This window comes from Bidens hawaiensis, unplaced genomic scaffold, assembly GCF_021521415.1.
Source record: "Bidens hawaiensis isolate Kalapana, Puna unplaced genomic scaffold, B.hawaiensis_p1.1 tig00028623_1, whole genome shotgun sequence".
In the NCBI taxonomy this organism is placed as follows: domain Eukaryota; kingdom Viridiplantae; phylum Streptophyta; class Magnoliopsida; order Asterales; family Asteraceae; genus Bidens; species Bidens hawaiensis.
The window spans coordinates 299266-315444 of record NW_027494691.1 but is presented as its reverse complement, the minus strand read 5'-3'; the positions used below and the strand labels follow the sequence as shown (position 1 = coordinate 315444).

The 16179-nt window shown below is 35.4% G+C and overlaps 2 protein-coding genes across 2 annotated transcripts; one reads left to right on the top strand and one right to left on the bottom strand.

Annotated features, from left to right (window-relative positions):
- Positions 1-7691: 7691 nt before the first annotated feature.
- Positions 7692-11111, top strand: LOC143577480 (TPR repeat-containing thioredoxin TTL1-like; the record flags this gene model as incomplete). Its single annotated transcript, XM_077061306.1, has 7 exons — positions 7692-8413; positions 9060-9255; positions 9433-9620; positions 9708-10041; positions 10107-10311; positions 10651-10757; positions 10852-11111. Coding segments are annotated over 7 exons (1905 nt in total), but the record flags the coding sequence as incomplete, so codon positions are not given.
- A 732-nt stretch (positions 11112-11843) lies between these two features.
- On the bottom strand, positions 11844-15434 carry LOC143577479 (AAA-ATPase At3g50940-like). The gene is made up of 3 exons (XM_077061305.1): positions 15403-15434; positions 13221-13372; positions 11844-13123 (listed from the first exon to the last, which is right to left on the bottom strand). The coding sequence occupies exons 1-3, from the start codon at positions 15432-15434 to the stop codon at positions 11844-11846; spliced, it is 1464 nt and encodes a 487-aa protein (XP_076917420.1).
- Positions 15435-16179: the final 745 nt, after the last annotated feature.

Below are 16179 nucleotides of genomic sequence, written 5' to 3'. Positions count from 1 at the left end.
CGGGTTATAACATATCATTTATTTATGAAACCTTTTCATCATCAAACCCAAAGTATATTATTAACTTTCTTACAATAAAGAAAATTAAAATCCAAAAAATAAATATTAAAAAACAAAAAATGTAAAACAACCATTCTCTCAAGCCATCAGATTACTTTATTTGTAAATGAAGGCTTCTCACGCATTTGACCCGAATTCACGGGCAAATGTCTCACCAAATTCGGATAGCTCTTAAACAGGTTATAACATCTCATTATATTAAAACTTAATCTCTTCAAATATTTGATATAAAAATCCTATAAAATAGGAATATACTAAAAATTAATATCCTGTTTTATTTAAAAAAGATATTATTTATATGACATTTGAGCCAAAACAAGGTACACCTTAGTACGTATTTACCGATTAAGCAAATAAACGCCTTTTGCGTAACAAACGAACGATTAACCGAACGGGTCGGGTTATGACCCATATATCTCGGGGGGCCATCTATAAGTGTTATACGTTTAATATAAGCTAAAATATTAGTAATATGGCCTTAGTTCGATAGCAAACAAGTTAAACGAAAACATGCTCGTTTAACTACCCGCTATAGATTTAAACGCGAAAGATAGTTACAAACCAAGCATTGTATCATCCGTTAAGCCGAAAAAGACTTACCAAACACTTATTTGAAATGTTTTAAGCGATCCGTGAAAATATTTTTGATTTTTACAAACATATAGTATGTTTGTATAATTTTACACAAAACTAGCCGAAAAACACACGTTTTCGCACTGTTTAACGCACCCGATAAGTTTTTCGAGCCAAAAACCGAACCCGAACTAAATTTGGACCTGGGCTTTCGCATTTGGGCCTTTAAAATCAGATTAATGGGCCAAATTAGGCCCAATGGAGCCCAATCTTTCTTCCGATCGGACAGCTACATCCCACCCTCCATTTTTTTAATAAAACTTATTTCACAAGCTTGTTTATTCATTTTGGTTTATAAAAATTGAGGTCCAAGCAGCTGCAAGCTGGTTTTTCATAAATCCTTCAAACCTGTGACACCCGGTAAATTCCCAATCCCTTAAACCAAGTAATCAACCTAAATATTAGGTAATTATGTTATATGCGCCCTGCGCGAGCACGCCATGTTAGTCAGCGCGTGCATTTGTTATGTGCGCCCTGCGCGAGCGCGCCATGTTAATCAGCGCGTGCATTTGTTATGTGCGCCCTGCGCGAGCGCGCCATGTTAGTCAGCGCGGGCATATTATGTGCGCCCTGCGCGAGCGCGCCATGTTAAGAACCAGCGTGGGCATATGTTATATGCGCCATGCGCGAATGTTTTGGCTTTATGTTTTCATGTACCTTAATGTTATGTTGTCTAATGGGTTGACCATCCCGCATGATGCTAAGGCGGGTGCATCCTAAATCGTTTATGCGGGTGCGGAAGGGAACTAACCTCCCCGCATGGCGGGAACATTGAGAGCTAGTTTGTCTGAAGCTCCAAGATGGAATTGACTTCAACATAACTGATCACTATGTTGAAATACCAAGACCACCTGGAGAATCTACAAATGAAACTCAATGTCCCTAACTGCGAGAAGGTTACGCACCTACCCGCAGCAAAGAAATGTCCTTCACGCAGAAAGCTATGCGCACAAAGTGATACGCACAGAACACTTAGTCTATTCTCCAGACGTAAGGAGATTACTCCCGCCCAAAAGGAAACAGTAGCGTGTTTCAGAGATTTTCCACTTTTTACTGTACACTGACAAAAGTACCTGAAAAAGCACACTGTAACATGAAAAGTCAACTGTCAGCCACCCTACTCCCACCAACCACAGACCTGCATGTCCTGTCCAAATCAAATCAAAATCTTTTATCCACTACTCCACTTTTAAATAAATAATAATAATTTCCATACTTTATCATCATTACACATAGATATGAAAAGATTACAATCCCCTAAAGCAAGGGATTGTGTTCCCTTGAGTTTGCCTATAAATATGTAACCTAAATTATCACCCAAACACACTTCAAACTTCTCTCTTAAGAACTGCAAACTTGCACTAATCATCTCCCAAGCATCCATTGTTTTCATTTCCGATCCTGTTGCTAGGTAAGCCAAGATTATAACCTTGAGATCTACTTTCCAACCCTTATATTCTCCTAATTCTTGATCTTAATATATATACTTCTTGTTATTTAATCGCATTCTAGACCTTCAATTCCGAGGCCAACACCAAGAAAACCCGAATCTCGATTAATCCCTTAACAAGAACCACAGGTGAGTCTCACAGCCCCTATTTTCACTGTTTTCACTATTTTTAAACTGTTTTCGGGGCGAGGGACACGTACTTAAATAATGTTTTATCATGGTATACTTACAAGCTATGCAAGCGATTATGTGTTTAAATTATATTTCATGATGAGCAATGCGAACGATTATCTAAGGTTTTCGATGTATGTGCGCTAGAACTCGAGTAAGTGATCACTTTACCATTGGAACTCTAAGGGTATGGACTGCTGGTTTGATCCACCCACTCGTAGGGGTCGCACCTCTTTGCATGGACGAGTGCCTAGTATGGTCATGGGGCAGTACTATGGGTTTGAGCCCGCTCGTAGGGGTCGCGCCTCTTTGCATGGACGAGCGCCTTGTTTTCCGGCACAACGTCCGCAGCGTAACCCGCGGGACGGAATTATTGATTAGCTCGTAGGGGCAGCGCCTCTTTGCATAGACGAGCACGGTTTTTTTTTCAGAAATGTCCACGCGTAAACCGCGGGACGGCATTATATTATTTAGCTCGTAGTGGCAGCGCCACTTTGCATGGACGAGCACACTTCCGGTAATGATCGCGCGTAGCCCGCGGAACGACTTTTATCAGAAATATGTGTCAGATCTATGTTTTCATACGGATTATCAAGTATATGTTTAGACATGAAATCAGAAATGTGTTTCAATATGATTTTATCAAGACTATGATGCAATGCGATTTATATAGTTACTAAAACTTGTGAACTCACTCAGTTTATACTGATTCAAATGTTTTTACGTGTCTTTCAGGAGATAACTAGGTAGCGCATGGAGTCACACTTAGAGCACCTCACGCTGAACATCTAAAATTAGCTTTTTGGAAGATTTTAGTTCTATCCCTTCGATGCGCGTAGTTGTTCCCGCCGCGCAAGGGGATAGGGCGTGGAAATCTTCAACAGTTTTATACTTGGATGTTTTTATGTAATTTTTAAACAATGTAATGTATTTGTATTAAACATTTCATGCGCAATGAAAATCTTACTATAAATGTTTGCAATGGCCCGTGCTTAATTATCAATCCCCACTCGCGCGCGCCCGGCTGTTTCCGCCGCTCAGGGCCGGGTGTGACAAAACCCTAAGGTAAGGGGCTTAAATAAGTAGCTTTTGTACTTGTTTAACCTTAATTAATACCATAAAAACATGTCTTGGTTACTAAAAATCATTCCTAACCGTGTAAAAATCCTAAAAATGGTCCATAAACATGTTTTGATCATAAACACGGTAAGGAACCTGTTTTGATAGTTTTTTTTTGCCATAAACACGGATTAAAGGGTTGAAACGATGTTTTTACGGTTCAAAAGTTCGTTTTTGTGCACTAGCCGAAACCCTAAGTTAAGGGCTGTTATGTTGATGAAAAATTGCTTGGTTTGTGATATAGGACTTGTACCTAGCTTTCTTAGAAGCACAAGAACCTGAAAACTTGATTAAAAAGTCGGAAACGAGCCAAACCCGCTAAGGTAATGCCGAAACACTCGCTTACGGGCTATTTATGTTAAGGTTATGATGTGCATATTGTTAGGACTTTTAATTTTTCAGGGACATCAGGGACCATGTCAATGAGTCTCTGTTCAAATTTGGTAATTTTTCGAACATCCGAGAATATTTGGCGAATTTATTACCAAATTGGGACGTTTATTTGGGAAAAATATCTAAAATACTTCAAAAATTATGAAAATTTTCTGGAAACTCATATTTGATGTATTTTGATCACATATGAATTTTGGGATCATTTGGAGAAGTCTAAAGGTGTTTTGTGTATATGCATTCGTGTGAATTTTTATAGCCGAATTTGGGCCAAAAAGAATATCGCACGAACTTTTTACATTTTGAAATTGATACAGGTTGATTTGGGACATTATTTGAGCATTCAGGAATTTTTGTAGAAATTTTGGAAATTGTTTGGGGTAAACGGACGATTTTCAGGCGAAATAAAGCTGATAAAATGAATTTTTATAAATTAATAAATCAGTAAATAAATTCCAGAAATATTTTTATAAAAATATACGTATTTTAATTGATAAGTGTTTAAATTTTCATAATTTAATGATTAACGGTTAATTAATTATGCTAATTTGAATATTAAACAAATTCATTTTTTATAAAAACCGGCAAGTTTGCGACTAGCGAATCTGCGGGAATATCAAAACACCAAGAGTGATCAAAAATCATATTTTTGGACTAATTAAGTAAAAACGAACTTTTCTTGAAAAACCTGGAGAATCCGGATGGATTGTGCGCGTTCCTTCTTAAATCAAACCGAATAAACGGAAACGGGCCCCGTGCTAATCCGGGACCCCAGTATGTGATCTTTCTTTATAACTTAATTATTTATTTAACCAATACAATAACCCAAGCTTATTTTCCCACAACTGTTTTCTGAACGCGTAAACGAACAATTTGGCCCAGCTGGGAAAACGGGAATTTGAGCCCAGTTCGGTTTTAAGTATTAGACATTGAACAACATCACAACCTAAGCCTATTGCCACTTTCTCGGCATTCCAGATATACCCAGATTAGTTATACAGCCCAGTTTAGTATTGAGATTATAATAATATTAAAATATTAATATTATTATAATATTGATTATAGGAACTACTGATAACGGACCGAACAAACCACGAGCTGATACAGTACTGATTATCTACTAAACCGTGAGTTTCATGACCCCACTTTTAAACTGTTTTACGAACTTTTGGGGTGAAAAGCAAGTTTGATTACATATACATACCTGAAACATGTATTGATGTGAAATATCTAAGTGCTAACACACGAAAGTCCCCACGATCACAGTGATTAACTTCGAGCCAGTGGCTTGTGAATAGTACTATTGGTTTGACAAACCCAAACGGAATCAGCCTGGTTGCCGTGTCACATAGCGCCGTTTGCACATGACCATATTTATACAAACAGGCTATGTAGTGTTAGACATAGCTACCGGGGCATGTTGTGGGCGGAAAGGGGCCACAGTGGTTGATAGAGCGTGGGAAATAGATGCACGCAGCACATACAGTCAAGGCTTCACTGTAGCTTAGCATGATTACATCATTTACATACATACATACATACATACTTATTTCATGATTACAAGTGTTAACTTGTGAATACTCATTACTGTTTTCTTGAAACTCGTGAAACTCACCAACTCTAGTAGTTGACCTGTTTTAAACTGCTTTTCAGGTGTACCTAAATTGGAATGATTGGTTGATCTGTTACTTGCCTGAGGTGTGTGGTTGATGCTATGTGAATAGAAGCAAAAGCGTTAGTAGTAAGAATGTATAGTTAACGAACTAGTTTTGTTTATATCACCTAGACTGTAAACACAACGATAGAACAATGAGTTGTAATATATTGTAAATTAGTTTGTAATGTTTCTTTATAAACAATGTGTTGATACCAGAGGTGTCTGTTACATTCCCGTTTTACGCTTCCGCATTGTGCTAGTCGGGGTGTGACAATTTATAATTAAGAAACAATTTTATAATAAAGAAAATAAACGGGTAATGTGTATCACCAAACCCAGATAGCTTTTAAACCGGATTATAACATATCATTTATTTGTGAAACCATTTTATCATCAAACCTCAAGTATATTAATTATTAACTTTCTTACAATAAATAAAATTAAAATCTAAATATATCTATAATATATATAAACGAAACCCCTAACATCCTACGTGTCGTGATGTGGTCGCTCCCCCCTTTTATGGAAGCCACCATATTGCTTAATTTTTAAATGGAGGCTTCTTATTGATTTAACCCAAATTCATGGGTATGGGTCTTACCAAAACCAGATAGCTCTTAAACGGGTTATAACATCTCATTAAATTAAAATTGATCTAACCAATTATTTGATATGAAAATCCTATAAAATAGAGATATACTAAAATTTAATATCCAATTTAAAAGAAAAATATATTATTTATAATTAATATGCAATTTAAGCGTCTCATGGGTCACCAAATGCAGATAGCTTTTAAACGGGTTATAACATATCATTTATTTATGAAGCCCTTTCATCATCAAACCCTAAGTATATTATTAACTTTCTTACAATAAAGAAAATTAAAATCCAAAAAATAAATATTAAAAAACGAAAAATGTAAAACAACTATTCTCTTAAGCCATCAGATTGCTTTATTTGTAAATGAAGGCTTCTTATGTATTTGACCCGAATTCACGGGTAAAGGTCTCACCAAACTCAGATAGCTCTTAAACGGGTTATAACATTTAATTATATTAAAAATTAATCTCATCAAATATTTGATATGAAAATCCTATAAAATAGGGATATACTAAAAATTAATATCCTATTTTATTTAAAAAAAGATACTATTTAAAATTAAGAAACAATTTTATAATAAAGAAAATAAACGGGTAATGGGTATCACCAAACCCAGATAGCTTTTAACATATCATTTATTTGTGAAACCATTTTATCATCAAACCTTAAATATATTAATTATTAACTTTCTTATAATAAATAAAATTAAAATCCAAATATATATATATATATATATATATATATATATATATTAAAAACGAATAATGTAAAACAACCCCCGTAATACTATATATATATATATGGTAAGGTTAAAATGAAAACCCACTTGAGTTGTGAAAACCCACGAAAACCGTATGTAACATCGTTTTTTTTTTGTTACATGTAATATATGTTGTAACATTTAATACAAAACATCGAAAAATCACAAAAAAAATGTTTTGCTATTTTTTAATATTTTTTTACTAATTTTTATATATGTTTTCAGGAGAGAGAAAAAGTTATATTTATATTTACATTTTTTATTCACTTTAATTGTGAACCACAAGATTTAAACATTAATTAAAAACATGTGATTGAGAATGGGTTTTTAGAGTTTTCACAACTCAACAGAGTTTTTATTTTATACTTAGCCTATATATATATATATATATTCATTCATACTATTTATAGATTTATCTCCAAACCGTGAAACAAAGGATAAAGAAATATTCTTTTTTTCATATATGTTAGGACATATGTTGGCCGTAAACATGGTGTATCTCTGTCTGTCCAGAGTTATCTAAATTGCTGATTGCATCATCTTCATTTTCTTTTATCTTCTGAGTTCTGCCTCAAACCGCTTCACATAATAAACTCCACATATGTCCGGTCACTTTCCTCCTCTTTCCACAGGCGATTTTATAACATCATCAAACCACTCAAAACTTACTTTTTCTTCAATCATTAACTTTTTAGCCTTCAGTTTTACACACCCTATTCAATACACATTCGTTCTTTCATTGTCAAAGTAATAAAGGCTCTGCTCCATTCTATATATAAACAAAACAAAATATTATAACTTATTATTATTGTTCTACTTTCATCAATCTGAACACACACACACACACTAACCCCATGTCCGAAACAAGTTTAAACAAACCGGACTTCCGTCAACTCAACTTGGGTTCACCGGTTTCACCTTTACAACATGTACCAACACCAACTACCAGCTCCACTTCCAGCTCATCCGGGTCAAAACCGGGTCGGACTCAAATTAAAACTCAACCCGGACCCGGTTCAAAAAAATCCAACTCCGGCGAGATTTCCGTCAACAGTTACCCACTGGATAAAAAACCGGGTCTGACCCGGACCCGGTCCAGTTCCAGTAAAAAATCCGTTACTTCTCCGTCCGTGCACGTTCTTCCAACCGGTAACATTTGTCCGTCGGGTCGGACACTCAAACCCGGTATGATGACAACCCGGAGTTCAAAACCGGACGTGTTAAGTTCCGGGACTTGTAATTACGGCCACGGCAGCATACTCCGGCGAGGATCTGCCGGAAAACCCGCCGGAGAAACTGAAACCCGTGTTTCTGTTGGTGTAAATTTGGATTCCAGAGAGTTGAATAGGGTGGGAAACCAGCATTATAAAATGGGTGATTATTTTGAGGCGTTGGGTTGTTATGATCGTGCGGTGGCGATGTCGCCGGAGGTACCGACTTACCGGTGTAACCGTGCGGCGGCATTGGTGTGTTTGACCAGGTTGACTGAGGCTGTGAGAGAATGTGATGAAGCTATTAAGTTGGATTGTGGGTACAAGAGGGCTCACCGGCATTTAGGATCACTTTTTATTAGGTGACAATTATTATTTTTATTATTATTCAACATAAAGTTGTCTGTCTTTTTGATCAATCATTCTTGTCTTTTACTCTAGGGTCGTGAATTTCCGACACGGTTTGTGGGTTTGGGTTTAATATAAACGGGATGGGTTAGTTTCGGGTTGAATCCTAGAGCCTGTTTAGCTAAACGGGTCCGGTATAGGTTAACCCGGTAGATTTATGGTTGACCTGTTTAACCTATTTATATATTATTATATTTTTTTTAAATGTGTTTTGTGTAATAAATTAAAATTGTTGGATATCTTAATTTAAAATTTAAATTGAAAAGAAAATTTAGAGTTTAACCTATTTAATCTTATTATTATAATAATAATTATTATTTTATTTTTGCTTTTGTGCAATTAATTAAATATGTTGGGTATTTTATGTTAAAATGTAAAATTAAAAAGAAAATTAAGATAATATTCAATTATTAAAATGTAAGTGTTGTATATAATTTATTTATCTATTTAATTTTTCTCATAAGATGTAAATTTCAAGTATTAATATGTGAAAAAGATTAAAAAAAAATTCAGGTCAAATGGGTGGTTGAACTCTGAATTCTGATTGCTTTATTTTTCATTATGAACTTAAAGCAAATTTATTTGTATAATTAATGACAGTTTAGGGCAGGTGGAAAATGCCAGAAAACATATTTGTTTTCCCGGGTGCCAACCGGATCCGAACGAGCTCATAAGGCTGCAATCGGTCGAAAATCACTTAAATAAGTGCACCACGTGTAGGTCGATTCGGGATTGGGTTGGTGTCATAAGAGAATGTGATGCAGCAATGGCTTCCGGAGCCAATTCTTGTCCCCAGGTAAAAAGGGCCGAATATTGTCTCTAATGGCGTTATTGACATTAGAGGCACTTCGGCCCATTTCTTGATAAATTGCTAAATTTTGGACAAAACCCGAATGCTGGTCAACATGACCGATATGTATAAAGAACATCCGTTTTGACTCGTTTCGTGAATGTATTTTTATCAAACCAACAGTTATTTGCATGTAAAGCGGAAGCATTCTTGAAGCTCTGGCGATTAAACGATGCTGATGCAACCCTTTTAATCATGCCTATGTTTAGAGCAACTTGCAGCGTTTCGTATTCACAACCAAAGTTATTCGGGATGGCTTTTGAAGCATACATTTTGTTTGTCCGTGCTCAAGTTGACATGGCATTTGGAAGGTGCATATCTAATATCATCTCTCTTTGTTTCGTATTCAGAACCGCTCGATCGATTTTCTGATCAAAATTTTCTTTTTTGGTTAAAAGATTTGAAAATGCAGTTACTAGCATTGAAAAATTAGGAAATATCGACTCACAACATGTGGAGATTGCGGTTTTGGTTCAAAACATTAGAGCAGTGGTTAGAGCCCGAGCTCGTGGCAATGATCTGTTCAATTCAGAAAGGTTCATGGAAGCTTGTTCAGCTTATAGTGAAGGGATTGGGCTTGAGCCTGTGAACCCTGTTCTTTATTGCAATCGAGCCGCGTGTTGGTTTAAGTTGGGACAGATGGAACTGTCTCTGGATGACTGTAATCAAGCTCTCATTGTTTGCCCAAATTACACAAAAGCCCTTCTTCGTAGAGCTGCGACGTATAGTAAGGTATAACATGACATGGATATTAATATTGTATGATGTGATTCTGAATTGGTTGATATAATTAACAGCTTGATCGATGGGCTGAATCGGTGAGTGATTATGAAGTGGTGAGGAGAGACCTTCCTGATGATAATGAGATAGCCGAATGCTTGTTTCATGCTCAAGTTGCGTTAAAGAAATCCCGTGGTGAAGAGGTGTATAATATGCAATTTGGAGGTGAAGTTGAGTCAGTCACGAGTCTTGATCAGTTTAAATCTGCGGTTTCATCCACCGGTTCGTTTTTCATTCACATTACATTCTTAAAAATCACCACTAAGAAGTTAAAACTTGGGGGGGGGGGATTACGACACAACACGACACGAATATAAGCAGGTTTTGGATTTTCATTCAGTAAACATGTTTTCAACTTGATTACAAGCTTTTTGCTCGTTTAGATAAATGGATTAAATGGGCCGTGTTTAGGGTTACATACATGTTTTAAAGTGTGTCTGGGTTAGGGTTGACGTTCTTGAAACGAATGAATGTACGGATGGTGTTGGGGTTGACTGGTGCTGACACGATTGTCACCCCTACTTAAAACTCATATTAAATCTTTTAATTTGGAAACCGCAGGAGCTTCGGTTGTTCTTTTCAAATCATCATCCGACCACCAATGCAAGAAGACATCTCTGTTTTTGGATACATTATGCATCCGCTACCCGTCCATAATATTTCTCACGGTAAAAACAAGGGCAATGGGTCTTTGAAACTTTCCACCACCATCTAGAAACACACTTAATATGTTTACTAATTCTCAATCCTTTATCTTGCAAGGTTGATGTGGAAGAAACCTCGGTACTTGCAAAAACCGAGAATGTGAGGATTGTGCCGACAATCAAGATCTATAAAAAGGGCAACCGTGTGAAAGAAATTGTATGCCCGTGTCAAGAAACATTGGAATTGTCGGTCAAACATTATAATTCATAAGATATTATCCGACAAACGCAATGTGCATAAGACGATAAATACTTATTGATTCATCCCCACCAGAATATGGAGCCAACATGAAGATAAAGATGATAGCGGGTAAGTTGTTTAAAGAGTTTTGAAACAAGTGCAATGTGTATTATAGTTTATACCACAATTGGTTTATTTTGCCCTTTTAAAAAAATTAATTCAGTATAGTCAATGTCACATGAATAAGTGAACAGCCTTTGTGACATTCATGTACTTGTAATGAAAGATTAAATTAAATGTTCATGATATATAAAGATGGAAAAAACACTTCATCAGATGAGGATAGGTGTTGATTTTAATTCGAAGATGCTAACATGACCCATGGGCCATAACGTAGGGTGTATAAACATGTGCATGCATTAAATCTACTTTTTATTTAAAAAAAAACAGAGGAGACCAGAATTGGACCTATACAATAATACACAAGAAAAAGACATAATCTTTGTCTTTGTAAGCTATGGTCTCTAGTAAAATAGCACTTTCTGATCATAGGAAACATTACACTATTGGATTTTGTAGAATATATTGTACACAGCTTACCGTTAACTACTTGACTATGTAAACAAATAAAACAAAAAGATGAATAAATCAAACAAATATAAGACATAATATTAATAATTGTACAAATGTACAATCTTATCACCTAAGTAATTGAAAATCCTTAACTATACTAATTCCTTTAAAAAAATATGTTACTTTTGTACATTCATAGCTAACCATAGTCTCTATTTACATAAACAAATGTTATAATAGTGGTTTAATCACGCCTAATTGGGCTTGACTCCGAGGATCATGGCTCGAGCCGCGGCTCACAAACTGGTTTTGTTCTCGAGGTAAACAATAAGCTTCTCTAGCGACATTGTTGGATCTTTCCTACACTTCATAAGCTCGCCCGCAACATCAGCGGGTGTCACATTTACAGCTTGCAACAACTCTTCAATCTGCCCAAAAAGTTTGTGTTCTTCAACATCCAAATAATTGAAAGCCAGTTGTTTGAATGCATTAAATGTGCAATACGACATTTGAATATGCATGTCTATTCGACCCGGTCGAAGCAGTGTCGGGTCAAGTGTATCTATATACTTGGTTGTGAACACAAATATTCGTTCTTCCCCACAACAAGACCAAATCCCATCCATTAGATTCAAGACCCGCGTATAGGATGTTTTTCGTGACAGTTTATCGTCCCCTGTCGGGTTATGAAGCTGATCAAAATCTTCAAACACGAGTATTGATTTGCTTGGTATGTCTAGTAATATACTTTTGAGTTGCGAGTCAGAATCGACCTCGCTGAGATCAATGTCGTATATATCATAGTTTAAGTAATTAGCCATCGAGGCGATCAAGCTTGATTTGCCTGTGCCCGAAGGCCCATAGATTAAATACCCGCGCTTCCAAGCCTTACCGATTCGCTTATAATATTCCTTACCGTTTCTAAAACTATTCAAATCTTCAATAATCAACTTCTTTAGCTTGGGCTCAATTGCTAGGGTATTGAATGTCAACGGGTTATCGAGAATCACGGTTTTCAGCTCCTTGTACCCGTTGCCAATCATATGAAGCTTTAACCCACTTTCACCGGCTGTAATTTCGTTAGCCCGATCCACAATGTACGGTAAGTATGACTCTAGTATCACGTATCTGTGTCGATTGTGAAAACTCAACTCGTAGAGTTTAGGGCCTGAATGTAGCTCCCCGGGTTCGGTTTTTGTCACTAATCTCCATTTCACCTGAACCCCTTCAAATTCATCGATGATCTCTTCGTTTTCGTTTATTGTGATGGCTAAAGTTTCCTTGTTTTTGCACACGTTAAGCTTCCGAACGCATGATTCGTGCACTTTGGTCGCTAAATATGTTCCTACAGCCTTGAACATTTGGTCGGGGGAGCTCGATTGAGGCTGGTGTTCGTCTATAATAATTGTGAACTCGGCGTCTTTGTGAACGAGAAGCCTTTTCATTTCATGGAGGTAGTAGTCTTGATATTCTCGCGGGATGAATTCATCAGCGAGTGAACGTAGTTCTTTACCGACGGTTAGAACGTCATTTGCGACACCTAGGGTAAGCATCGCGAAAGCAGCAAATGAAGCAACTGTAAAACAAAAAAAAAAAAAACAAAAATCTTTAGTATGCAAGCATTTATGAAGGAATATGAAGTTTGATCCACTAAAAGTTGAAAATGTAGGTACCGTAAGAGGAGGGGTGATGAGTTGCATTGGGGATCTGGACCCGGTTTATTTTGTTTGTCTGGTTATTCGGGTTCGGGTTGGGTCCGAGTGAATTTAACGGCCTTTGTGTCCCTAGAAACAAACGTGGCGGGTTCGAGCCATGGGTGCACCCACTGCCAATTGAAACACATACAATCAGATATCAAACTTTAAACAGTTTTAATTACGTTTAAGTATAAATCATTACAACTTTAAACAATATAAAACCAATCATAAAAAAATACATGTGCCAACACGGTCGGTTTATATGAAAGAGGTTTTCCTATGCATGAGAAGCATAGGTAGAACCAACTCATCAAGATGTGGCATATGTACAACTACCAAGTGTTTTATGCATATTATAATGATTTAAATGCACCAACGTAAACGTATCATTGTAACATCATCATTTGTTACATCATTTAGACACGCCACTGTAACAAGTTAATACACCATTGCACCTAGTTTAGATATATTGTTGTAATAAACATTGTAACAACTTTTATAGAAATACTATATTCAAATAAAAGATAATAAAATTCTTAATTTTGTGGTAAATATATTCTTTTAAATATAATTTAGGAAAATTGAATTTAATAATCCCAACTTTCTTTTATTGACCAATAATAATCTCAACTTAGTTTATTCCCACTAGTGGCTTCAAATTTAAAAAAGTTGGCTCTCAATTGTCCCCCGTTAAAAAAAAATCAACGACGTTAAGTTTTTTCCGAATTTCAAACTGATTTTTTAGGGCTTTTGTTCGGAAGGAGGATACGAGTCGATCCACGTAAAACTTAGCTCGAAATGATGCTTCAAATGGCTTGATTAGTGCTTCAAATCGGGGTGTTTGAACTTTCAATTAACAAAAATTAAGCTGTTTGGATTATCGTTTCGATATAAGTTTTATATCAGTCAACTCGTATTCTTTTTCCGATCAAAAGCTCTAAAAAATTAGTTTGAAATTCGGAAAAAACTTAACGCCGTTAGGTTTTTTTTAACGGGGGGCTATTGATAGCCAATTTTTTTAAATTTGGGATCACTGGTTGGAATAAACTAAGTTGAGATTATTATCGGCCAATAACAAAAAGTTGTGATTATTAAAATCCAATTTTCCTATAATTTAATATATATAAAATTAACTGCATTAAAAATGATGAAACTAGCTAAAAATAGCACTATTATTTTCACTCCTATTAATGGCTACTATCATTTTATTAAGGGGTTGGATCAAACGATTTTAGCTATGGATTTGACTTGATCAATGATATAAAACCTTTCATAGGATTTATACTAAAATTTTACCTTTTATTTTATCTATATAACGTGTTTATACCATATTAAAGGTGATGGATGATGACGAATATGCTTCACCTCGTGATAACATTCAAACTTATATATTGAGGGATGTTCATATTATGGGGTTTTAAGATCAAATAAATTTTATTCTTAACATGAAAACAGTGAGAAACAATTTATTGTTATCATTAGGCTTGTTTTTATAATTGTTTGCTGTTATTTTTATTCGTATTTGCTGATTTCTGATTATGAGAGTTATAAGTATTTGTTGATTTACATTTTGTTGTTATTATTAGGTTTTTTCTTTGTTATCATAAAGCATTGCTTATGTAGATTGATATTGTAGTTGATTTTGTTTTCTATGTTCTCATTTTTGATGGATTGGTATTGCTTCCTACGTTCTCATGTTAAGATTATTTTGTAAATGAACGTTTCCACATATATATGAGATATATATCTGTTTCATTACAAATATACTATTTATTATATATATTGAGTTTTTTATTGAAAAGGATATAGTATTATAGCATTTTGTATAAATGCATATATAAGCATATACTACATGCACATGCGCACAAATTGTTATGCTGTTTAAAAACAATCAAGAGAAAGCCGGATGAAATCAGATTAATAAGAAAGAGCGAGGAGTCAAAAATTAACCATTTTTTTTAATTTCACCATTATAATTGAAGCACTACGTACATATGCTTATTTGGTTCTCTCGGCTCTCAATCAGATAATACTTTTTTCTGAAATAAACGCACTATATATGTGTGTGTGTCTGCGCCAAAATTGTCATGAGAGACTTATAATTAACATGTTAGTTGATAAAAACTGAGAGGCCATTTAAGAAAAGAAAGTAAGAAACCTGTTGATGATGTTCTTGTAAGCGAAGGCCATGGATGATCGATCTGCCACCTTCTGAATCTGCTTCTTGTGTGTGTTTATATTGAATTAAATAATAAGTTTGTGCTATATATATATATACCAAGGGTGTTTGTGTTTTGTTAAGGTTTTGTGCAAGCAAAGAAAGAGCAAAACCAGGAACAGAAAGCATCATCTTATTAAGGGTTGGTTACTTGGTGTGGAGGGAAAAGAAAGGGTGATTTACCACGAAACAATATCTTTCAAGTATCGAGTTAGGTTAATTTGAAACATCGAGTTGGCAACTTCCTGTTTTGCCACTTATTTTTCTGTCTTTTAGTTGTCTAAATTCTTGTACCACGTTGTCTACTATCTGGATGTGTACGTGGTAATGGAAGGTTCGGGACTTAGGGTGAGATTACAAACCTAAACAGTGGCCAAAATAAGTTTGGTGGGGTTGCATGAAGTAAATTAGCAGAAACACAAAAAAGAAAGAAAAAACTATTTTACCTTCTCATGTAAAGAATGGTTCAATCTTCCTTGCCTCCTTCTCATTATTTTACCACTATAAATAATGACAATAATCAATCGTAACCATGGAAAGAGTACTATCTGTTAAAACTATACAATATATTGTCAATCTCTATACAATAATCATATATTCTATTACTGAGGTACCTGCAACGATAATATATATGAGAGAAATTGATGCATTACTTGATGGGAATATCTAGTATATCAAGTCTTGAGTGTGTTTTCAACTAGTCAGGGTCGTCTTTTA

Excerpts from the sequence above, each read along its gene's own strand:
- LOC143577479 (XM_077061305.1), bottom strand. The coding sequence starts at position 15,434 with ATGGCCTTCGCTTACAAGAACATCATCAACAG. Across the intron at positions 13,373-15,402 it reads TACAAGAACATCATCAACAG|TGGGTGCACCCATGGCTCGA; the intron begins GTTTCTTACTTT and ends TTCAATTGGCAG. Across the intron at positions 13,124-13,220 it reads TCATCACCCCTCCTCTTACG|TTGCTTCATTTGCTGCTTTC; the intron begins GTACCTACATTT and ends TTTGTTTTACAG.